Source organism: Chiloscyllium plagiosum, unplaced genomic scaffold (assembly GCF_037043375.1).
Source record: "Chiloscyllium plagiosum isolate Xiang-an unplaced genomic scaffold, Cpla_swu_hap1 HiC_scaffold_8, whole genome shotgun sequence".
Lineage (NCBI taxonomy): Eukaryota > Metazoa > Chordata > Chondrichthyes > Orectolobiformes > Hemiscylliidae > Chiloscyllium > Chiloscyllium plagiosum.
The window spans coordinates 38,473,930-38,500,292 of record NW_028270146.1 but is presented as its reverse complement, the minus strand read 5'-3'; the positions used below and the strand labels follow the sequence as shown (position 1 = coordinate 38,500,292).

Here is a 26,363-nt window from a genome sequence, read left to right as displayed (position 1 = left end):
TAAGCTAAGCATTGGCAAACACAATTCAATACAGATAGATGTGAGGTGTTGCACGTTGGAAAGTCAAACCAAGGTAGGACTTATACAATAAATGGTAAGATTCTGTGGAGTGCTGTGGAACAGAGGGATCTTGGAGTACAATACATAGTTCTTTGAAAGCAGCATCACAGATGGACAGGGTGGTGAAAAAGGCACTTAGCATGCTGGCCTTCATTGGTTGAGGCATTGAGTATAAGAGTTGGGACGTTATGAAGCAGTCATATAGATCGTTGGTGAAGCTGCACTTGGGAGTATTGTGCATAGTGCCGTTCACCCTGTTATAAAAAAGGCATAGTTAAACTGGAAAGAGTGCGAAGAAGATTTATGAGGATGTTGCCAGGACTAGTAGGCCTGAGTTGTAGGGAGAGGTTGACCAGAATAGGACTTTATTCCTTGTAATGTAGGAGAATGAGGGGTGACCTTATTGAGGTTTATAAAATCATGAGGGGAATAGATAGGATGAATGCATACAGTCTTTTTCTCACAGATGGGGAATTTGAAAACTAGGGGGAATAGGTTTAAGGTGGGAGGGGAAAAAAAAACTTAAGAACCGGACTGCCAACTTCTTCACACAAAGAGTGGTGCATATATGGAATGGACTGCCAGAAAAAGTGGTTGAGGTCGGTACAATAGCAACATTTTAAAAATATTTGGATAGGTACATGGATGGGACGGGTTTAGAGGGATATGGAGCAAATGCGGGCAATTGGAACTAGCTGTGCGGGCACCATGGTCAGCATGACGAAAGTGAGGACTGCAGATGCTGGGGATCAGAGTCAAGATTAGAGTGGTGCTGGAAAGGCACAGCAGGTCAGGCAGCATCTGAGAAGCAGGAAAATAGATGTTTCGGGCAAAAACCTGATGAAGGACTTTTACCCGAAACGTCGATTTCCCTGCTTCTCAGATGCTGCCTGACCTGCTGTACTTTTCCAGCACCACTCTAATCTTGACCATGGTCAGCATGGACCAGTTTGGGCTGAAGGGCCTGTTTCCATACTGTATTACTGTATGACTCTATGACTCTTAAGTGACACTACATCTCTACAAATCATTGGTCAGACCACATTTGGAGTAGTGTGTTCAGTTCTGGGCACTTTATTTAAGGAAGGATATTAAAGCCCTGAAGAGAGTTTAAAGGAGATTTACGAGATTGATACCAGGAATGAATGATTTTAGATCCATGCAAATATTAGAGAGATTGGGCTTGTTCTCCTTGGAGCAGAGAAGGTTAAGAGGTTTAGTGAGGTGTTCAAAATTATGAACAATGTTGACAGATTAAAGAAGGATGTTCTCATTTCACTAGTTAGTATGTCAATAACTAGGGATCACAACTTCAAGACTATCAGCAAGAGAGCTAGGAGTGAGATGCAGAGAAATGTCTTTACTCAGAAAGTTGTTAGGATTTGGAATGCCCTGTCTGGGAGAGGGACGGAGATGTTTCCATAGGAAGTTTCAAAAGAGTTGGAAATATATTTGAAAGGGATGAAGTTACAGGGCAACCGAGATAGAGCTGCAGAATTGGACTGGCTGGATAGCTGTTTCAGGAGCCAGTACAGACACAATGGGTTGAATTGCCTCCATCTGAACTGTAACATTCTATGATTTAATCTCCCTTTCTTCAATGCAAGCTAATTTGCACCTCTAAGGTGACTGCTATCGCTCAGTGAGTAACTACCTTTCCTCCCAGTCAGGATGTTGTATGGTCAAGTCACACTGAAGAGAATTGGACACAAAATCTGAACTGAGGATCGAGCGTCACTGCAGTACTGTGGGAGGCAACATGTCCTGAATTAAATGTTAAACCAAGGCAAACATATTCCCACTATCCAAGCATTAGTCATGATTTTATCATTTGTGACAGTCTTCTCTGTCACCGTCATTTGATTAGATTAGATTAGATTACGTTACAGTGTGGAACCAGGCCCTTCGGCCCAACAAGTCCACACCGACCCGCCGAAGCGTAACCCACCCATACCCCTACATTTACCCCTTACCTAACACTACGGGCAATTTAGCATGGCCAATTCACCTGACATGCACATCTTTGGACTGTGGGAGGAAACCGGAGCACCCGGAGGAAACCCACGCAGACACGGGGAGAACGTGCAAACTCCACACAGTCAGTCAGTCGCCTGAGACGGGAATTGAACCCGGGTCTCTGGCGCTGCGAGGCAGCAGTGCTAACCACTGTGCCACCGTGCCGCCCACATTTGGCCCAACATGAAAATCAGAGGATGGTTATTGAATATCGAGGGCTCCACATTTGTATGGCTCATGACTTTGGTGTAACCCATGCACACATGCACAAAAGGTCTACAATGAAAGCTATGGTGTCAGAAGGAAAACCATAAAGTATACTATTAATATCCTTGAGCGCCAGTTTCATTACCTGGACAAGTCTGGAAGAGCCCTAGGTTAATTAATGCAGAGTTTAAAAATATCAAGATTTATAATAGCATGCTACATGATACAGAACTGGCCATTATGTCGGCATATGCTCTTGCTACATCTATCAAGTGACAAGTTGAGGGGCAAGAAAACAGTTAAAAGGAGGAAGTGAAGAAAGTGCAACAGGAAGTGAAATAACAGGAATAGGATGGGAGATCATGTAGGAGATAGCCATTTTCTTCCCAGAGTCTACACAGCAAAATTATTAGAGTGATACCATCTCCTCAAACCCACCTTCCCAGTCAGTGTGATATAGTCATTACCTTTCACTGACCATTGCATTGCCCTCTTTCTGGAAACACCAAAAATAAAACAAAAAACCAGAAGCAGCACATTCCAATCCAAGTTTTTAAACTTACTTGTTACATAACGCTTACAATATTAAACTAATCATGTCTGCACATTCCCTTAGGGTTTGCCTTCGATGGGCCTATGCCTGCCCTGGTGCTTTCCCAGTAGCTTCAACAAGGGTGGTGGGAGGCTATTGATTTTCAATTGAGGGATGTGGATGGCTTTGAGGATAATCTCAAACTACTCTAGATACTCTAGATTTGTTAGCTAGATACCAACAAATTGGTTTGGTCCTCATTCTTATGGGTTGGCTGATAGATAACAGCAAGGACACTTACAAAGGGACAGGGGCAGGAACAGGAATACAGTCACTGAGAGAGGCAAGCAAGTACAGAGGAACCTCAATTATCTGAATGCCAATTATCTGAAGGAGATCTCGAGGAAACATTACATCAAAGACGTGCTTCCAACAGTGATCGCGTCTTTTGCTTACAGTAATTTAACAGGCACCATCTCCAAATGATTGTCTGCCCACCCTCTCTCTGTCTCCACACTTTCCCTGGAGTTCTACACAGACGTGTACCCCATACCCCATCCCTAGATAATCTCTCCAATTTGTCCTGTACAGGGCAAAGGTGGAACCTGTCAAAACATTGCAGTAAAATGTTGTGTGGGGGACTGTGGCTGCATGTGTGCGCTATTTGAAGACTTACCCCACAAAGGCAACTGCAGCAGTCTTGTTGTTGGTGTCCAGTCCAGCTGCCCCGGAGATGGGGCGGGAGTGGATGGGATTGGGGTGCGGTGTTGGACAGGGTTGAGGGGTGGATGGGCACGGTGTCGGATGGCGTTGGGGGCAGTAGAGCGGTGTTGGATGGTGTCGGGTGTGGGGGGGGTGTTGCACGGGGTCGGAAGCAGGTGGGTGTGTTGGGTGCAGGGGCAGTTTTGCACGGAGGCCGGGGGTGGATGCAGTGTGGGTGGGGTTGGCGGCTGGGGCGGGAGTGGTGTTGCATGGGAGCGTGGAGGCGGGGGGTGGTGTTGCACGGGGTTAATGGCAGGGCATGTGGGGTCTTGCACGCTGTGTGCTGCTGCCATCTCCTGAACAGGGTGCAGACTTTAAAATTCTGAACCCCAGAGGAAAGGCATTTAATCGATTAACCAAGTAAGTAATCGATTATCTGAACGAAATAGTGCCCGCCCATCACATTCGGATAATCTAGGTTCCCCTGTACATGTTCCACCATACCACTGCCCAAGGCTACATAATCAACTATGTTGATCTGTTAGAGAACAGATTGATGTCTAGATGTGACGTTCTAAAAGCCCTTTTAACAGTGGTATCCATGGCAGAATTCTGAATGTGCAAAGCAGAGGCCATAGTTTCTATTGCAGCACCTAAACCTTTAATAGAGTTGACTTCCAGCTCTGTAAATGCTGTTTGTGCTGCAATGGGATCAGACATTGGATGGCTGTATCATGGTGGATTCCATATGTATGCTGATGGACATAACCATCTGTTCTGTTCAGGAAAGAATGAGTTGCAAGTAAGCTCTGCATATCGTTGGACTCCTCGTAGCTGTTTGAAATTGAATTCAGGTTTTCTGGAAGACTTTCCAGTGTACCAGTCATTTTATTGTGTACACCAAGCCACTTTACTCTGTATCAAAAACAGAAAGTGCTGGAGGAATGCATTTGGTCTCGCAGCATCGGCTAAGAGACAGAGAGAGAGGAAAAGAAAACAGAATTAACACTGAGTCCAAAGACTCTTCTTCAGAAGTTCTTGGATTTCTGAAATCATTGCACTCAAAACATTAATTCCTTTTTTCTCTCTCCACAAATGCTACCAGCATTTTGAATTGATTTCATATTTCCACCATCTGCTATTTTTTGCTTTTATTTAAGCACCCTCTTCTGTAGCCTGGTTCATTAAAGTCCACATCGGACTCCTGTTCAAAACAAGTACAATAAGTATTACCCTCAAGCAATCTGCATTATCTGTTCCCTATTTCAACTCTTGTGCCACTGCCAAACATCCTATAATCTAGCCTCTAAAATATGTACAGTAAATTAAATCCTCCTTTAACTGGATCATTCAAATTATTGGGTATTTGAAAAGAAAAAGGGACAAAGATTGGATTGTGGGGTGGGAGGAGGAAAAAGTAAAAGTGCTTCAACCATCTGTAGCTTGTGAGCCAGAAGACAGAATGTGATGAGGAGGAAATGGGAAGACAGAAGGAAGGTGGAAATACACTTATCATCAATCCCTCCCCTAACATCAGTGACTACAATCTTAATGATGCATCTTCTCATAATGGTCAGTATGTCTCCTCCATAGGGATTAAAACATGTAAGCCCACTTGTTCTTCAGTACTTTCCTGTCACCTCCTGCTATGTATCACTCCCTCCAGCAAGACGGAGGAAGTAGTGGCAGTTGAGTCTGCAATATATTTGGGTGATTTGGCTGCATGTAAAGGCAAGAGCTTAAGTGCAGTGTATGTTTGAATTATCACAGAATCTACAGTGTGCAAACAGACCATTTGGCCCAACAAGTCCATATCGACCCTTCCAAGAGTATCCCACCCAGACCTATTACCCTACCCTAGTACTGTACATTTTCCCTGACTAATGCACCTAAACTACACATCCCTGAACATAATGGGCAATTTAGTATGGCCAATTCACCTAACCTGCACATCTTCAGATTTTGGGAGAAACCGGAAAACCCAGAGGAAACCCGTGCAGACACAGGAGAACATGCAAACTCCACACAGACAGTTGAGGCTGGAATCAAACCCAGGTCCCACTGTTGTGAGGCAGCAGTGCTAACCACTGAGCCACCGTGCTGCCCAAATGACATTGTTACACTTGCAAGGGTGATGTAACGCATATGAACTGAAGGGTCATGTATTGATTGATAGTTATTCTTGGTAAGTAGGTGATGGGGTGCAGTGAACTAAGCAGCATTCAATAAGGCTCTCAATTCATTTGGATGTAAGTGCCATTTGCTCATTTGCCTTGACAACCTGAGTAAAATTGTTCAACTTCTTTTTGGAGCTTGCTCTTGGAGCTAAACTTCAGGAATTAACCTCTGCTGTTATTCTTCCCACTTCAACCAGGGCTTCCACGTAGACAGTCTTCTGCATCATCAGAATATTGGATGTTCCTATGCCCTTGCACAGCAACAGGACATCCAGTTAATCGTCAGAAATTATTGGTCTGCGCTACGTCACGTCACATCTTCAGCAATTCCTTACTGCATTACAGAACAGAATCACTTCTCCAAAGATTCCACCATTCTTGTTAAGCCTCTCCTTCAAGAGGTCAAGAACATTTTTTTCGTGATGCTTACCATTCTTAATATTGGGCCTCTGTTAATGCATGCAGTCAATGACTTTGGTGCAATGGAGAACACAAATTTAATGTTCTGCTGTATTGAAGTGAATGGTTGTGGGCTAAGAACATAACCACAACCAGGAGTAAACCATATGGCTCCTTGAAACTGCTTTATCGTTCAATGTGACCATCGCTGATGCTCTATCTCAGATAAATTTCCCTGCCCAGTTGCTCTGTGTCTTTGTGTCCAGAAAAATCAGAAGTCTGCCTCTCAATCTTCAAAATGTTCAACAATAAGTAGTGCAGCCACAAGCTTCAGGGGTAGAGAATTCCAAACATTCCTCACAAAGTGAAGAAATTCCTCTAGTTTCTTTCACAAATGATCACTCCTTAAACAAAGGATTAGCCACTGTGTTTTAGAATCCCCAAAAGAACCAAGGCATATATCCTTGTCTATCCTCTCATGCCATTTTATAATTTTGTAGTTTCAATGACATCACCTCTCATTCTTGTAAACTACAGAGAGTTAACTCTATCATCATAGAACAACCCTCTTATCCCAGGAATCAATCCAGTAAACCTCTACTGTACTGCCTCCAATGCATGCACATCATTCCTTGGATATGTAAATTAGAATTGTGCAGCATATTGCAGTTTTGGCCTCAAAGTCCTAAACAATTGCAGCTAGATTCCTTTACTTTAGCCCCAATCACCTTTTAGTAAAGGCTGAGGTGCTATTTACCTTCCTCGTTCCTTACTGTAGCTTCAGACCCCCAATTTCGTGTGTTCCTTTTAAAAGTAAACTTGTCATAGAGCTACCGGACCATAGAGCTGCTCGCTTATTAGAGAGAGATGGTGGTTTAACTGAGGGAAGAGGCTGAGAAGGAAAATCCTACTTGGTGACTTCAGCCTTGTAAAAACATTTTTAAGTCTTTCTGAACATCAACATTTACAAGTTTTACACTTATTGAAGAATATTCTCTTTTTCCATTTACAGTGAATAACCTCACAATTCCCCACATTATACTCAACCAACCACCTTATTGTCCATGGACTTGACATATTTAGATTTCTTTCCAGCCTCTTTTTGTCCTCATCATAGCTTATATTACCAACCTTGCTTTATATCATGAGCAAATTTTGATATTTAGATTAGCTTAGATTCCCTACAGTGTGGAAACAGGCCCTTCAGCCCAACAAGTCCACACCGACCCTCCGAAGACCAACCCACCCAGACCCATTCCCCTATATTTACCCCTGACTAATGCACCTAACACTACAGGCAATTTAGCATGGCCAATTCACCTAATCTGCACATCTTTGGACTCTGGGAGGAAACCAGAACACCGGGAGGAAACCCACGCAGACACAGGGAGAATGTGCAAGCTCCACACAGACAGTCGTCCGAGGCTGGAATCGAATCTGGGACCCTGGTGATGTGAGGCAGCAGTGCTAACCACTGGGCCACCATGCTGTTGTCTAAGCTAATCGTATAAATTGTAAATAGCTAAGGTTCCAGCACTGATACTTGCAGCACTCCATTAGTTACAACTTGAGCTGATAATGTGTTGCTGATCTACAGCATCTGCAGTCCTCACTTTCTCCATTAGTTACAACTTGCCAACATGAAAATACCTGGTTTATTCCTGTTCTCTACCTTGTATCTGTAAACCAGTCTTCCATCCATGCTGATATATTACCCCCAATTTCATGAGCCCTTAAGCTTGTGTATTCCCATTTACTGTGCCACTTTACTGAAAGCCTCTGGAAATCCTGTATATCATATCATTTATTTACCCTATTTCCTTAAAATAAAATTCATCAATAATGTATCTCTTTAATAAGCTCATGTTGATCTTGTCTGATCATATCATAATTTTTCTAAGAGCACTGTTAAGAATTCTTTAATGTCAGGTTCTAGCATTTTCCTGATGATTGGCGTCAAGCTAACTGAGCTGTAATTCCTGATCTCACTTTCCCTCCTTTTGAGAATAGTAAAGTCATATGCTAATTTATAATTCATTCTACAATCTAGGGAATTTTGGATAGAGCAAGTGCATTCACTATTTCTGCAGCTACCTCACCTAGAACTTAAAGGTGCAAACCATCAGATCCCAGGGATTTACTGGTTTTCATCTTATGTCCTTCATTTTCATTAGGCCCTTAGTTACCATTTACTTCTGAGATTATTGCATTTTTCATTGTGAAAACAGATGTAAAAAACATTTATTCAGTGTCTCTCCTCCTTCCTCATTCCCCAAGATAACCCTCCAACATGGTGGCATAGGCATGGTAAGGGAGTACTTGTTCCAGGCCGGTCACATCTTTCTCTCTCTCTCTCTCCCCTTTTCTATCTTTGTGTTTGTCTTTTCTTTCATTTTCTGATGTCATGGGGAAGCCGGAACAGTTTCAGGGGATTGTTGACAGCAGCAGTGGCAGTGCGTGGATTGAGCTCCTAGCTTCAGTAGGCCCAGAGCTTCAGGTCAGGCACTCATCAGGCTGTCAGCTGTTGAGTTTGGCACAGACTGGACGCGAGGCCTGGTGCGGACTGCAGGCGGGGCTCAGTACTGTTTGAAGGACTGTAATGCTGAACATTTTGTTTCATTATTTTTCTAATTTATTCCTAAGATCCTGAACCTAGTCTCCTCCTTTTAATATGACTGTGAAAGCTCTTACAATCTGTTTTTACATTTCAGACTCTCAGTCTATTTATTCAATTTCACTGAGTTTCCCATCACCCTTTGCTAGTTTCATAACAATTCTAATCATCGCGTTTACTACTATTCTTCCCAGAATTCTAAATCCCTTCGTCCAACTTTATCTTTAACATCCATAGTTAGGAACAGATGGATTGCTGTGTGTATTTTTTAGAAATTATCTAATGTAACCCCTAGCAGATTTCAAATATGTACATTACAAAAAGCTTCTGAGAATTGGATTTACTAAACTGAAATTTGAATTAGTTAGTTGCATGCCAGGGTTTCCTATTTAATAGGAACCAGGTCAATAGAAATTAAATATGGATGCAACTTTTATTATTAACCAATAAAGAAGAGGCCGTTTTTATTGTTTCCTTGATTGGGGTAGAATGCATGTTCAACAGATTTTAAATCACAAGACCAAGTGAATCCATAATTTAATAAATATCAGTATTTAGAAATATCTAAGTAGTATCACAAAGTGTTAAAGCAGAAGGATGTGGGTCTTCTCATGCACGAATCACAGAAAGCTAGTATGCAGGTACAGCAGGTAATAACGAAAGTAAATGAAATTTTGACATTTATTGTTAAACGAATGGTGCGTAAATGTAGAAAAAGTGTTGTTGCAAATGCACAAGGTAATGGTGAGACAGCATCTGCAATACTGTGTACAGTTTTGGTCCCTGTATTTGAGGAAAGAAGATTTAGAAACACTTCAAAAGAAGGGTCACTACATTAATTCCGGAGATGAAAAACTTGTCTTAATGTGCAGTATAGGTCTGTACTCACCAGAGTTTAGACAAATGAAAGCAGATCTAATTGAACTATATAAGATGCTAAAGCTGATTGACAAACCAGATGTATAAAGGATGTCTCCCCTGTGGGACAATCTAGGATGAGGGATCATAGTTTTAGGCTAACGGATTGCAGCTTTAAAACAGAAAATGAGGAGGAATTGCTTCTCTCAAAGAGTTGTGGATGGATTTGTGGGTTGTGGCAGATGCAAGAGTACTGAATATATTTGAGGAGATAGCAGAGAGCGACTGTGTACATTTACAAGACACTCTGGAAGTGTTGTAACCTTAGGGGGCCAAACAGGATTACAGATAGTATGTTTATTATTAAAAATTATTGTAATTTTATTCCTAATAAAGTGTGAATGTTTTGCTTTGGTACCAGCTTGTGTTCTTATTCGCCTTGGTATTGTGGGAAACATGGACAAAGTCACTCATAACATTCTGATTGGAATTGTCTGCAACTTGTTCAAACAGTAATGGACAACATTTGGTGTCCCAGTTAAGAGGCTTTGGTTTGAAGTGATTCTACGGCCCTCTGAACCCAAACTGCCAACCATGCCTGGTACATTGCACGTTCAACCCAAAGAGGGCAGCTGTGTGAGACTCTGGCACTGATCACAATTGGTCCATCAGCCAGGTGTTCTACCGGCAAAGCAAGTAAGGCTCAAGCTGGAAAAGGGTAGTGGGATATAGAGGGACTGTAAGGAAGTCAGCTAGAGGGGGACAGATGCTTATCTCTTGTGTAGAAACCCTAGAGACACTTTGGATTCCTTGAACAAACCCAGGGAGCTTTTATTTTAACCCCTGCATCCTTTTCCCAGATGTTTTTGATAGGGTCAGTGAGGGGAGTTTTACTTTATTTATTTTCAGTGGCAACAAGGAGAAGAAATTCTTCTTTGAGTTTTAAATCATTGTCCCTGTCCTGGAAGCGTTCAATGGAGATGAAGCTGAGGGGATTTCAATTTAATTTACTTTTGAGTTTGAACGAGTGGAGGAAAGTTTACTCTATATTTCAACACCTTATAAAATTTTTTTTTTAATTTTTAAAAGTTGAAGAGAAATCCAGTAAGGAACCCAAGAATTATATGCGTGCTAGCAAAATAAGTCAAGCTCAGACAATACCTTTTCAAAAAAATGGTTCAAATGGACAGAATTCTGTAGCAACTGATCCTGGTTCTGGACCATCAGTTCCAGGGCCCAAGAAGTTTTTAAAGAAACATATAACAAATTAGGAAAGGCGGCCTAAGATGATCACAGTAATAGCAATAGCACATAGCCCAGAAGACTCCCACAGACAACCATGAGATCACTGCGGGAGCGATTAGAAATCAGTACTGATGAATTGGAAAAGTTAAAACTTGCAGTCCCACAAGGGTCGGTGCTGGGTCCACTACTTTTCAACATTATATATATAATTTGGATGTGAACATAGGAGGTATGCAAAGTTAAAAATCACACAACACTAAGTTAAACTTCAACAGGTTTATTTGAAAGCACTAGCTTTCAAAATGCTGCTTCTTCATCAGGTGGTTATTAGTTAGTTTAGAGACAGTGAGAACTACAGATGCTGGAGAGTCAGTAGATAAGGATTGGAGCTGGAAAAAGCACAGCAGGTCAAGCAGCAGAGGAGAAGTAGCACTGATGTTTCAAGTCAGAATCTTTCATCAGGCCTGGGGGAGGGGAAGAGAGCTGCAAAATAAATGGGGGGGTGGGGCCTGGGGAAAGGTGGGTGAGATGGCTTTAGGTGGATGCAGGTAGGATGTAGTAAGTTTTCAGATGACATCAAAATTAGAGGTGTATTGGATAGCAAAAGGTTACGTCAGAGTACAATGGGATCTTGATCAGATGGGTCAATGGGCCATGAGTAGCAGATGGAGTTTGATTTAGATAAATGTGAGGTACTGCATTTTGGGAAAGGCAAATTAAGGCAGGAATTAAACACTAAATACCCAGCCCTTTCCCCCCCCCCGCCTGTATTTATTTCTGGGCTCCCTTCCACCTCCCCAGTCCTGATGAAGGGTCCCAACCTGAAACATCGACTTTCCTGCTCCTCCATTGCTGCATGATTTGCTGTGCTTTTCCAGCTCCATATTTTATCAACATACACTTAATGGTAAGATCCTGGGGAGTGTTACTGAACATAGAGACCTTGGGGTGCAGGTTCACAATTCCTCGAAAGTGGAGTTGCAGGCAGACGGGGTAATGAAAAAAGCATTTGGTATGCTTTCCTTTATTGATCAGAGTATTGAGTACAGGAGTTGGGAGGTCATGTTGCAAGTATACAGGACATTGGTTAGGCCACTGTTGCAATATTGCATGCAATTCTGGTCTCCTTATTATTGGAAGGATGTTGTGAAATTTGAAAGGGTTCAGAAAAGACTTACAAGGATGTGCCAGGGTTGGAGGATTTGAGCTATAGAGAGAGGCTGAACAGGCTGGGACTGTTTTCCCTGGAGCGTTAGAGGCTGAGGGGTGACCTGATAGAGGTTTTCAAAATTATGAGGGGCATGGATAGGGTAAATAGACAAGGTCTTTTCCCTGTGGTGGGGGTTGTGTGGGGGGCAGAGTCCAAAACTAGATGGCATAGGCTTATGATGAGAGGGGAAAGAGACCTAAGGGGCAATGTTTTCCCACAGAAGGTGGTGCATGTATGGAATGAACTACCAGAGGAAGTGGTGGATGCTTGTACAATTACAACATTTAAAAGGCATCTGGATGAGTATATGAATAGGAAGAGTTTAGAGGGATATGGGCCAAGTGCTGGCAAATGGGACTAACGTAATTTCAGAGATCTAGTCGGCATGGAGGAGTTGGACTGAAGGGTCAATTTCTGAGGCTATACTTCTCTATGACTCTAAGACTTATGAAATTGTTTTTGATTAGAAACAGGTTAAAGGATTATGGCGAGTGGGCAGGTGAGTGAAGTTGAAGCCAAGATGAGGGGCTTGTATTAAATGGCACATCAGGTTCAAGGGGCTGAATTGCCTACTCCTGCACCTTGTTCTTATGTTCTTAAATTGTGACTGCTTTAACTTGATCAACTAGAAATGAGAGGTTAAGTTAGTGGGATCAAAGTGATCAGTACCACATGAGCGAGGTTTGGAGAGCTTTTAGTTATGCCTTTTTTAATAGGGGAGATGGATTCCTGTGCAGGTCCAGACTGATCTTGTTTTATCCATTCAAGGGAAAGTGGTCAATCCTGGCTAGGCCAGCATTTATTGCCCATCTGTAATTGCCCTGGAAGGTGGTATATCTAGTGTTGGAATACCCACAGTGCTGTTCGGAAGGGAATTCTGAAAATTTTACCTAGCAGCAGTGAAGTACGAAGATATAGTTCCAAGTCAGAATGACACATATCTTGGGAAAAATAAGATTGTCATGCCCCCATTCATCTGCTGTCCTTGTCCTTCTAGGTTGCATAGGTTGTGGGTTTGGAAAGTACTGTCAAGGCGAGCCTTGATGAGTTGCTACAGTGCATCTTGTACATGGCATCCTCTGCTGCCACTCTGCATTAGTGAAGAAGGGAGTGAATACTTAAGGTGATGGATGAGGTGCCAATCAAGCAGCTGCTTTGTCCTGAATGAGTGTTATTGGAGTTGCACCCATCCAGGAAAGCGGAAAGTTTTCCATCACATTCTTGATTTGTGCCTTATAGATAGTAAACAGGCATTGAGGAAACAGAGGAGTTACTCGCCACAGAATTCCTCATCTTGACCTGTTTTTGTAGCTACAGTATGTGTATATATGGCTGGGCACATTCAATTTCTGGTCAATGGTAACCAACATGATGTTGATAGTAGGGATCCTTTTATGTGGGAAAGACTCTCTCAAACTTGAGGTTTTTTTGAGGAGGTGATCAAGATGATAGATGAAGGCAGAGCAGTAGATGTTTTCAACATAGTCTTTAGTAAGGCCTTCAAAGAAGTTCCATGTAGTATACTGATTAGTAAGGTTAGATCACATGGGATCCAAGGACAGCCAGCCAACTGATACCAAATTGGCTTTACGGTAAGAGACAGAGGATGGTAGTAGAGGGTTGTGTTCAGACTGGAGGACTTTGGCCAGTAGTATGCCGCAGGGATCATGCTGGGTCCACTGTTGTTTGTCATTTATATTAATGATTTGGATGAAAATATAGGAGGCATGGTTAGTAAGGGCATAGATAAGATGCATAGTCAAGATCTTTTTCACAGGGTAGGGGAGTCCAACATTAGGGGGCATAACTTTAAGGTGAGAGGGGAAGATGTAAAAGGGACTTTAGGATAACTTTTTCCACAGAGGGTGATGCACATATGGAATTAGCTGCCAGAGGAAGTGGTTGAGGTGAGTAAAATTACAACATTAAAAGACTTTTGTGAAATAACTCCATAGAACCTGATATCACATCTCCAAGTCACTTTTTATTTACATACTCGTAGTACTTGAAACTGCTCTTGAGAGCCAGCTCTCAGAATGTCTAACACTCTTGTTTATATATGTCAGCCAGGGCTCAGTGATTGGGTCTGTGAGGCCCACTTGGCTGACCTCATTCCATTCACTACAATTTGTTCAGGTACTTAGATAAAAAAGGTATAGGAGGATATGGACCAAGTGCACATAAATGAACCAGTACAGTTTAGAAAACCTAGTTAGCACGGATGAGTTGGGCTGAAGGGTCTGCTTCTGCACTGAATGACTCTGACTCTATTTTCCAATGATAATGTCACTGGATATCAAGGGATGGTGATTGGATTTTCTCCTGTTGCAGATAGTCATTGCTGGGCAATTGTGAGATTCAATTTGTTTTAAAATTCATTCATGGGACATGGGTGTCATTGACTGAATCAACATTTACTGTCCATCCCAAATTGCCCTTATGAAGGTGGCATTAAGCCTGCTCGAAAAGCACATGGGCTGTAACAATTCAAGACAACAGCTCACTATCACCTTCTCAAGGAGAACTAGGGATGGGCAATACATGCTGGCCCTGTTAGAGTTGCTTGTATCTCATGAATGAATGAATGAATGAGTGAAAAAACTTCAAGCCATACACATGCCTAATAATGACCATCTCCAAAAGAATGGAATCTAATCATCACCCCTTGACATATAATGGCATTATCACTGCAGAATTTTCACTATCAAGTATTACTTGCCACTTATCAACTCAAACCTGGTTCTTGTTCAGGTCTTGCTGCATTTGAAAATGGACTGCTTCAGTGTCTGAGGAGTCATGAATGGTGCTGGCTATTGCACAATCAACCAGTGAATATCCCCACTTTATGATGGAGGGAAAGTCATTAATGAAGCAGCTGAAGGTGGTTTGGCCTAGGACACTATGCTGAGGAAAACATGCTGAGGAAAGACTGAGACACTTGGGGCTGTTTTCATTAGAGAAAAGAAGGTTTAGGGGTGACTTGATTGAGGTGTACAAGATGATTAGGGGGTTAGATAGGGTTGACAGTGTGAACCTTTTCCCGCGTATGGAGTCGGGTATTACAAGGGGGCATAGCTTTAAATTAAGGGGGGGTAGATATAGGACTGAAGTTAGGGGTAGGTTCTTCACTCAGCGAGTCGTAAGTTCATGGAATGCCCTGCCAGTAGCAGTGGTGGACTCTCCCTCTTTATGGGCATTTAAGCGGGCATTGGATAGGTATATGGAGGATAGTGGGTTAGTATAGGTTAGGTGGTCTTGGATCGGCGCAACATCGAGGGCCAAAGGGCCTGTACTGCGCTGTATTCTTCTATATCCTCGAGCTGAAATGACGGACCTTCAACAACCACAACCATCTTTCTTTCTGCCAGATATTCATCCAACTAGCAAAAAGTTCCCCTTCCCCCTCCTGAATTGCCATTAACTCCAATATCCAGTGATGGATGTGTCACAGTTTCCACAAGTGAAAAAAATGTCTTCAGTCTCTGTCATAACCTGTTGTATCATCACAACTGATTCCAGCTCCCTTACATATTTCCAATCTTGGTATCTGATTATCTGCCAGTAAATTCTTTGTAACAAAGAATGACTTTCAAGTCTTTCTTGCCTCCATTCAGGTGAAACTCTTCCCTGTGCATTAATCACTCCTACACAACCGTTAAGATAGCCCAAAATTCCTGACCGGAAAGGTTAGATGGCTGAAGAGTTTAGTATTAAGATCTTGTGATCAAGTCAATACAAGTGCATCAATCTGAGGCACATTAAGGAATGAATAGCACATAGGTCTAAGATGTTCTACGCACAATAAATGGGTAGAGGTTGTTTAATCATTGGTCTTCATCCTCTGCAATCAGGAAACATTAGCTTACTGAATCCCACTCAGGACTTACCACCCCTGTTCTTCCTAGTTCAAAGTCTCCAGTTTAAAATTCAATGCCTCGTGATGAAATCCTTTCATAGTTTCACCTCTCTGTATTACTTCTGCTCCCCTATGGAATGCATAATTCCCTGGCTCAAGACTTTGTGCATCCCCTCCATTGCTTCATTACCAACCATGTGTTCATCCTTTCTTCCCATGTTCTGCAGTTCATAAAACTTCCTTCTAATTTAAGACACTCAAAAATCCCACACTTTGACCAAATTTTTGATCACCCCTCCATATATCATAATATTTAGCATCTCTTATTTCGTTGTTGTAATAAATGACACAGAAGAATTTACACTGATTAATACATCTTTAAGAATGGCAATCCTGTAAGGACATCTTAAAAATATCACCCTCTTACCAAAGAATGAAAGGAATGGAAACAAGAGACCAAACTAAAACTCAAATATCAAACTTTTTTTTCTCAGAGAGCAAAAAGCAAGCTGGCAACTGAACCAGAAGCAAAATTAGTCCAGAAAATTAACAGAGGGTGTTTATACAGTCCTCAGAGAAATGTAATCTTTGGGTTCTTTGGACGTACACATGATGGGAACAAACTGTGAATGGTATATGAAAGCGTAATTCATAAGTCTTATGAATGTGAGTTGTTGTTATAATTCAAACAAACAAACAGTTATTGTTGAGAAAATGTGTGTTATGGCTAGGAGATTAGGATGGTTGTGGTAAGAAATCCACTGTTCATTGCATCAAAAATGCACCGCTTGGGAAATCAGTTAGCAATTACAAAACATTCTACCCAAAATTATCCAAGCTCAAAATTGCACAAGGAATTTATAAGCACACTGTATGTAGCAATTGATTCACTAAGGTATAATGGATGTTCTCAATTCAGGTCACAAAATATTAACAAAGTTTGCATAATTCACAGAATCGTAGTTCAGGAGAGGCAGTGGTGAAGTGGTAATTCCACTGAATTAGTAATCCAGAACACAGGCTAATGTTTTAGAGACAGGTTTGAATCCCAACCTGGCAGATGGTGAAATTTGAATTCAGTAAAAATCTGGAATAAGAAGCTAGCCTAAAGCCACCTTGTTCATAAATGGCCTTCAGGGAAGAAAATCTGCCATCCTTACCTGGTCTGGCCTGTGACTCCAGGTCGTGAACAATATGACTGGACTCTCAACTGTCCAGTGGGAAATTAGGGAAAGGCAATAAATGATTTTCCATGAACCAAACAATAAAGAAAGTGAATAGATGTATTGTCAGATACTATTCGAACTGACCGAAGCCATAGTTTCATTTCCTGCTACTTTCAGCAAACTGACTTGCAAACAAAGAAACGTAGAAATTAGGAGCAGGAATAAGTTATTCGGCTCTTCATGCTTACTCCAGCAATTAATATGATCATGGCTGATCAGACAACTCAGTATCCTGTTGCTACTTTGCCCAACACTCTTTGATCCCTTTTGTCCGAAGAACTATATCTATCTCCTTTTTGAAAGCATCCAATGTTTTAGCCTCTATCACTTTCTGTGGTAGAGAATTCCACAGGTCATCAAATCTCTGAGATGATATTTCTCTTCCTCTCAGTCCTAAATGGCCTCTTACCCTCAGACTGTGGCCCCTTGTTCTGGTCATCAGAAATATCCTTTCTACGCTTACCCTATCTAGTCCTGTTACAATCATTGTCACTCAGATGAAAGTAGAAGGGGAGCGACTGAGCCACTGTACAATCTAGGCTGTTGTTTATTATAACAGTAGAAATAAATGGTTTCTAATTTACACAAAAATAAATTATATTTCTCAGAATAAATTTACAGGCATACAGTAGGTCTTTTTAAAATCATGTAAGGAGATTCTTGGAAATGTTTTAATAATTATGCTCTTTTCCTTGTTAGCTTTCATGAAAATGTCACAAATCAATTAAACTCAATGATATTTCAGAAACTGAATTTACATTATAACACATATGTGTGGTTACCTTTTGTACTTAGATTCTGAATCAAGGGAGAATGTCCAACTGGAAAAAAGACAGAGATATAGAGTCAGTAAAACAATGAAATGTGATAAAACATTATTTTGTCCACTTTTTTCTTATCGTAATATTTAGTTTTCAACAGATTTACCACCAAATTTTCAAAACAAATTCTCAGGATGTTGGGGTGGCTGGCTATACAAGCATTTGTTGCCCATACTAATAGCAAAAGCAAAATACTGCGCATGTTGAAGATATAAAATACAAAGTAACTTTATAAATCTGGCAACATTTATAGATAGAAACCAAGCTCATGCTTTGAATCCAAAATGACTATTCTTCAGAACTGAAGGAGCTTGAAAAACCACTGAGTTTTTTGTTGTAATGTGAAGTGGGAGGAGCAAGTGGGACGACAGATGGTAAGGATGTCCAGAGCAAAAGGGAAGGGAAGGGGTGTGCTCATGGTAGGTACGTGAGTGGCATACATGAAGAGCAATTGTTAATTGTACAAAATAGATCTGGTCTGCTGAAAGCAAACTCTTGCAAACAAGACACTAGGGGGTTGTTAGGTTGCAGGAAGTGGGAATAATCAAAATGGAGGAGAAAGTTCATGGTCTGAAGTGTTGAATGTATCATTGAAACTTGAAAGTTGCAAAGAACGTAAGCAGAAAAATGGTGCTGTTCGTTCAGCTTGTGTTGGGCTTCACTGGAACCTACAACAGGCCCACGACTGACAATGAGTGCCACATAATGTATTGAAATGGCAACTGACCAGAAGGTTGGGGCCATTCTTGCAGACAGAGCAGAGGTTTTCCAAGAAATGGTCATGCAGTCCACTTTTGGTTTCAACCATGTACAGGAGATGACATTCTGAACAGCATATACAGAACTAAATTAAAAGTCATACAACTAACTCTGGTTCACATGGAAAGTATATTTGGGGCCTTGGAGAGTGAAGAAATAAAGAAGCGAGTGTAACAGCTTCTGTGATTGCATGGAAAGGTGCCACAGAGGTGTGGTGAAGGGGAGTTGAGAGGATAGAGGACTGGACAAGAATGTTACTGTGGCTCCAGTCTTCTTTGTGCAATACTAACAGGAGAGAGGAATATATGTTTGGTTGTGCATCCTGACAGTGATGGGAATGGGCAATGCAGAGGATAATCATTTGCATGTGAAAGTTAGTGGGGTAGAAGATAATGACAAAAGGGAACTGTATTGTTGTTCTGGGAATAAGGAAAAGAGATGGGGGAAGAAGTGTGGGAAGTAGTTCTGACCTGGTTGAAGACTCTGTTAATCTCTGAGGGAGGGGGTAGGGAGAGAAGAATCCAGTTGAGGAAAAACTAAGCCACCACCACATCTGTTCTGATTCTGCCACCTTCAACAGGCATGAACCCAATGCTCTGCCTCATCAATACATAATTTTGTTCTCATGATAACACTTCTGTTCTAGTGTCGCAGCAGTGTTTCAGCGATGCCCAACGCATGCTCAAAGATCAGTACCTCATTTTCTACTTAGGCACTTTGAGCTTCAGGGCTGAACTCGGAGTTCAACATGAACTCTGTCCTCCATTTTGATTACTGCCTGGTTTCCTCCACCCAGCCCACCACCCCCCAAGGCATGCATGTGCATGCATGCACACACATACCCCCCCCACTGCAATACCAATTCTCCAAGTGTCTTGTTTCCATAGGTATGCTCTCAGAAGAGCTGGCCCATCTTCTGCAGTTAACATCTGCGCTTCATCTATATCCTTCCTCAACCTACCATTAGCATTTTCCTCGCCTTTTATTTTGGAAACCCTTACCATCTGTTCCACTTGCTCCTTCTCTTTCCACTTCCTTTTTACAATATAGAATCTGTTGGTTTTCCTATCCTCTTTTGCTCTGAAGAAGTCATATTGGACTCAAAGCATTAACTCTTAATTCTCCCTCAACACATGCTATGAATAGCATTTCAGTTTTACTATCTTAATTGTGAAGTTGTTAGTGGTTATGGGTGACAAAGGCATTTCCTGCAGTCTGCAGGAAGAAACTCACTTGGTCTAATCAGAAAAATCAATTAAAAGTGTTCTATTGCAGGTGAGAATGCAATTTGACTAATATTTATCAAGTTAAAATTGGAGTACATTGCCAATTATCTCTACATCCCATATGATCATTATAGATATGTACCTGTGTCCACAGGTCATGAAGATTGCTGATATGGAGTACATAATTACCTTTGATAGGTTGGTTTTCAAGTGGTTATGCATCTTAGAAACTGAGGATATAAGCTAGTGAAACTCAGTAGTCCCTGAAAATGGACACCCAAATCACAGTACAGGATTAAGTGATACAAGCATAAAAACAACAAGAGCAGTGCCTGTATTTTTGCCAAAGTAGGTCAACTCAGTAGGTGTTTAAGAATGGTGGGAGGAACTGGTTTCAGAATTCCACACCCATTCTAGTTTCTGTCAATATTAGGCAACTGAGGAGACATATGGAGAAGCAAGCCCATAGGCAAATTCAAACCACACACGATTTTGGTAAGTTGGCGGAGCTGTGGCCTCATAGAGGAATCAAAATCACCTGCTAGTCCTGGCCTTGAATCACCAACCAAAGAAAAAGGTGTTCAACATCCTGTAGCTTACCACTAACCAGAAACTTGCTAGGTCTCTTGAGGTAGTAATCCTACATCTGATCCAGAAGGCATTGGGGTGTATCATAACAAATCTTAACAAGTTAATTAAAAATACCTGTAGCATGCTGTGTCAGCTCTTTGAGGGAGCTTTTGTGGTAATTCCTCTAGCTATGAACCAGGAGTCCTGGATTCAAGTTCCTCCTGCTCTACGAGGTTTGTAATAGCATCTCTAAATGGTTTGATGAAGATAATATCCAACTAGAAGCTGAATTGCATCAGCTATATAAACATTGTGGCTACAAGCACAAGTTAGAGGCTAGGAATACAGCAATAGCTGTATTCATCATTGGCCCTCTTACTTTCTCAAGAAGCCGTCAATCAATCATAGTTATCCATCACATTAATGACAGATACTTTTCTCCACTACCGTTAATCTTGTATAGCTATACACATGGACAGTGAAAATAACTCACAAAGGAAACAGCAGATCATTACAAGTTAAGAGATACCCACCTGACAAAGCATTCTTTCCCTTCTGCAGCTGTATAACATTGACAGTAACTGCAAGGATGTTAATAGCAGCAGGGAAAGTAATGAAAGGCGAATGAATGTCATGGGATTGTGATTAGATTCTCACCTGTTGCTTATGGTTGCTGTCTGACACTTGTGTAGTGCAAATGTTGCTTGACCCTTTTTGGGGTAATGGTACCTCTATTGTAGGGTCTGCAAGCTGCAGTGGGAAGGTCTTCACCCGAGCATGTGGACCAACACAAAGGACCCCCAGAAGCTTCTTCCCAAGGTACAGAGATGGATAGACCCTCCACACACCACCTCGACCACCGCTCATCCCTGTGATCATAATGCTTGTGAAAGTTCAAACTGAGAGTGGTAAGCGGACATATGGACAGGACACACAGCAGGTCTTGATATGACCTTGATATGACCAAGTCTGTCAGCCAAACACCAACTGCAACCTCTCTCCACCCCAGCTGCGAAATTTGGGTCTGCTCTTAGGTGTAGTGGAAGGCAGAGAAATAAACTTACTGCGCTCTGATGAGCCTTCTTTGACTGGCCTTGGCCCACACAGCACATTGAGTTTGAGGGCAGTTGAAGGTGGCAGGATCCAAGGATAGATGTGGCTGCATTCCCTTACCTCATTGCAGAGATGGTGTTCGTGATCAATGAACTGATAAATGCTGAGGACTTTGGCAGCACCAGGACTTAAACAATAGAAATTAAAGTCAAAAATCAAATTACACCCGGGTTATAGTCCAACAGGTTTATTTGAAATTGCAATTTCAAATAAACCTGTTGGACTATAACCTAATATTGTTTGATTTTTGACTTTGTCCACCCCAGTCCAACTCCAGCTTCTCCACATAATAGAAATTATCATCATTATAATTATTCTTCCTACTCACATCCCATTTATCCTTCATTCCACAATGTCTTCTGACTTAGAAGCTTAATTCAATGTAAACATTCACTTCTTACTTCACTCATTTCCTGCTGAAATCAATCTTTTCTCCTTTTAAACACCCAATAACTATAAGCTGGCCAGGCAGTGATTGAAAAGAACAAGTGGAAGAGCAAGAAGACAATGAAGAAGAAGAAATGCAGGCACTCACTTTCACACTCACAGCCTACAGCTCAGATACTAAAACTGTTATTGAGTATTAAAAACACAGAAAGTGATGATTCCGCTCTACAGACCTATGCTAGTTCTCTGAGGAACAATCCAGATAATCCCACTCCTCAAACTGCCTCCATCAAGTATCTATCAAATTTAAGTTTCAAATCACTGATCCACCTTCACATCCAATCCCTTCATGAATACTAAGTTATCATGTGCTGCCTAAAAAAGTTCTTCCTTTTCTATGTCTTGCCCAAAACTTTAAACTCTTTGCCCCAGGCCTCGTATACTCAAACTAATGGGAAATTATTCCTTGCCTACCAAACTCAAATCTGTCATAATCTTGTACATCTCTATCAAATCTCCCTTAACATGCTTTGCTTCAAGGAGAACAATTCTACATTCTCCTATTTGATTTTACAACTAAAATCCCTCAAACTTAGAACAATTCAGGCAAGTCTGCTCTGTAACCTCTTAATAACCCATACATCCTTGCCCAAAAAGAGGTGGTCAGATGTAGACACAATACACTAATTGTGGCCTTCGCATAACCAAATAATGCAGCACATTTTCTGTTGCCGATAACTCAGCTGAGAAACTCAATGGAGCAGACTGCAGAAGACAACTGATGGGTATACCCAATGAAAGGTCTGGTACTTTGGCTGCTAGCAAGTCCATGTCCAATGTCAAAAAGGACGAAGGAGTCCATCACCAAACTAGCACAGTGGTAGTGGTTCAGTACAGCATAAACCTGCTGTCCTCTTGAAGGATGACAGCACTGGTGATCCCACCCCTGCCGCTCTGCAAATTCTGTTGCTATTGCTCATCAGCTAAATAACCTTGGTTACAATTGTCTTTCCCAAGATAGCTCAGTCTAAGGGTGAGCCTTTCAGGTTTGGAGCTGATTGAGGGCGTCCTCACAGGCCACCTACTGTCTTCCACTAAAATTGGACAGGCTTCCAATCATTTTGCAGTCACAGTCACAGAAGTAACACAGTGTAGGAGTTTTAGGCCAGGCAATGGTAAACAGCATAGTAGGAGCTAAGAAAATGCACAAGAGAAATTAGTTTATTTTTGTATGCAATATAGACTGTTTTGGCTTCTAACTTTGGACAGAATAAGCAGAAGCTGTGACATGACCCAAATCCTGGTCAGAGTACTCCAGCATTTTCCAATTTAATGGAACCTAATGAACATAAGATACAGGAGCAGAATTAGGCTATTTGGCCCATCAAGTCTGCTCCACCTTTCGATCATGGCTGATATGTTTCTCAACCCCATTTCCCATCTCTCCCCATAACTTTCGATCCCTTAACTAATAAAGAACCTATCGCTGTCTTAAATACATTCAATGACTTGGCCTCCACTGGCATCCGCAGCAATGACTTCCATAGCTTCACCACCCACTGGCTGAAGAAATTTCTCCTCCTCTCAGTTTTAAAGGAATGTCTCTTCATTCTGAGGTTGTGCCCTTATGTCCTAGTCTCTCCTACTAGTGGCAACACCTTCTCCATGTTCACTCTATACAGGCCTCTCGATATTCTGTACGTTTCAATTACGCTCCCCTTCATCCTTCTAAACTCTATCAAGTACAGGCACACAGATCATCTGTTCCCCATATGATGAGCCATTCATTCGTTCTCATAACCAAGTTAAAAATCACCCAACACCAGGTTATAGTCCAACAGGTTTAATTGGAAGCACACTAGATCATTCTCATAACCATTCTTATAAACCTCTTCTGGATCCCTCCAGTGCCAGTTCTTCCTTCTTAGATACAGGGCCCAAAACTGCTCACAATTTTCCAATTGCAGTCTGACTAGAGTCCAGACAGCCTCAGCAGGACATCTACCCTCTTGTAATCTAGCCCTCTTGAAATAAATGCAAACACTACATTTGCCTTCCAAAATACCAAGTGAACCTGCACGTTAACCTTAAGAGAATCTTGAACTAGAACTCCCAGATCCCTTAGTGCTTTAGATGTCCAAAGCCTTTCCCAGTTTAGAAAATAGATTACACCTCTATTCTTCCTACTAAAGGACACAACCTCACACTTTCTCACATTATATTCCAACTGTCACTTCTTTGCCTACTTGCTTTGCATTTTGAAGTCTTTCTGCAGCTTCCCCACTTCCTCAACACTACCACTCCCTCTCTCTATCTTTGTGTCATCTGCTCACTCAGCAACAATACCCTCAGTTCCTTTGTCTATATCCTTAATGTTTAACGTTAATAGTTGTAGTCCCAACACAAACCTCTGTGGAACTCCACTTAGTCACAACTGTTATTCAAAGGAAGAGTTCTTTATCCCCATTCTCAGCCTTCTGCCAGTCAGCCAATCCTCTACCCATGCCAGTACCTCACCCTAACACCATGGGCTCTTATCTTATTTAGCAGTCTCCAATGTGGCACCTTGTCAAAGTCCTTCTGGAAATCCAAATAGACCACGTCCATTGTCTCTACAAAGAATTCTAACAGATTTGTCAGACATGACCTCCCCTTACGAAGCTGTGCTGATTCCACACTATTTTACCATGCATTTCCAAATATTGTGCAATTTCATTCTTAATAACGAACACTAAAATCTTATTCACGACCGAGGTCAGGCTAACCAGACTATGGTTTCCTGTCTTCTGCATCTCTCCCTTCTTAAACAGAGGAATTATGTTAGCCATTTTCCTGTCTCTCGACCCTCCCGGACTCCAGCGATTCCTGAAAGATCACCACTATGTCTCTATAATCTCCTCAGTTATCTCATTCAGAACCCTGGGTGTAGCCCATCCAGTACGGATGAATTATCTGCGTTCAGACCTCTCAGCTTCCCCAACACCTTCACCTCAGGTGACAGCCACTACACTGACCTCTGGCCCCAATTCTCTTCATGTTTTGTTGTGTTGCTGGTGTCTTCCTGTGAAGACTCATGTAAAGTACATATTCAGTTTCTTTTGATTCTTATTACTAATTCTCCAGCCTCATTTTCCAATGGTCCAATGTCTACTCCTGCCTCTCTCTTACCTTTCAGGAGAAAGTGAGGTCTGCAGATGCTGGAGATCAGAGCTGAAAATGTGTTGCTGGAAAATGTGTTTCCTGAAGAAAGGCTTATGCCCGAAACGTCGATTCTCCTGTTCCTGGATGCTGCCTGACCTGCTGCGCTTTTCCAGCAACACATTTTCAGCTCTCTCTTACCTTTCAGCTATCTAAAAAAAAAACTCCTGCAACTTTTCCCCACCTTATTGCCTTTTCAGTTATCCTATGCTGGTTTTTGAAGGTTTCACAATCCACTGATTTCCCACTAATCTTCATCACAGTGTATGCTTTCATTTTGCCAAATTGCTGTTCCTAATTTCCGTCGTTTCCCATAGTTGCTTCATCCTCCCTTTGGTATGTTTCTCTTTCCTTTGGATTTCTATAGTGCCATCCAAATTACATCCAGAAAGTTCTACCATGTGGCTCCACCATCGTCCTTGCTAGGCTTCTCTTCCAATCAACTCTGGCTTCCCATATATCTTTGTAGTTACCTCTACTTAATTGTAATAATATTATACCTGATTCAATCTTCTCCCTCTCAAACTGCAGGGTAAATTCTATCACATTTTGATTGATTTATTGCCACATGTACCTAAGTACAGTGAAAAGTTTTGTTTTGCCTGCAGTACAGCAGATCATAACATACAAAGACACAAAGATCATAGGGTGATTGAACAGAGCAAGGAATACAAAGTTATGGCTGCAAAGAAAGTGCACAAAAAGCAACATAAACATTAGGTCTGAAATTTGAGGTGTCCATTCAGCAGTCTAACAACGGCGGGAAAGAAACTATTCTTGAACATGTTGATACATGTGTTTAAACTTTTGTAACTTCTGCCATAAAGAAGAGGTTGGAAGAGATAACTGGTTGGGAGGAGTCTTTGATGATGTTGGCTACCTTTCCCTGGCAACAAGAAGTGTTGATAGAATCAATAGAGGCAAGGTTGGCTTGTGTGATGGTCTGCGCTGTGTTCACAACTTCCTGTAGTTTCTAACAGTCCTGGGCAAAGTAATTGCTGTACCAAGCTATGATGCATCCGGATAAAATGCTTTCTATGGTGCATCTGTAAAAGTTGATAAGGGCCCTTATGGACATGCCAAATTTCCTTCACTTCCTGAGGAAGAAGAGGCATTGTTGTGCCTTCTTGACCATCACATCAATATGGGTGGTCCAGGACAGATTGTTGGTGATTGTCACTCCTAGG

At 41.7% G+C, this 26,363-nt stretch overlaps 1 protein-coding gene across 3 annotated transcripts in view; it reads right to left on the bottom strand.

The window, feature by feature from the left end:
• The window catches only part of rtn1a (reticulon 1a), a 235,465-nt gene that overhangs the window by 150,665 nt on the left and 58,437 nt on the right, over positions 1 to 26,363 (bottom strand). For 2 of the 3 annotated variants that reach the window (XM_043697266.2, XM_043697271.2), the window contains exon 2: positions 17,885 to 17,923. The exons of the other annotated variant lie outside the window; for it this stretch is intronic. In XM_043697266.2, the coding sequence (XP_043553201.2) occupies positions 17,885 to 17,923 (39 nt within the window). The remainder of the gene's footprint in view (positions 1 to 17,884; positions 17,924 to 26,363) is intronic. 3 annotated transcript variants of the gene reach the window in all.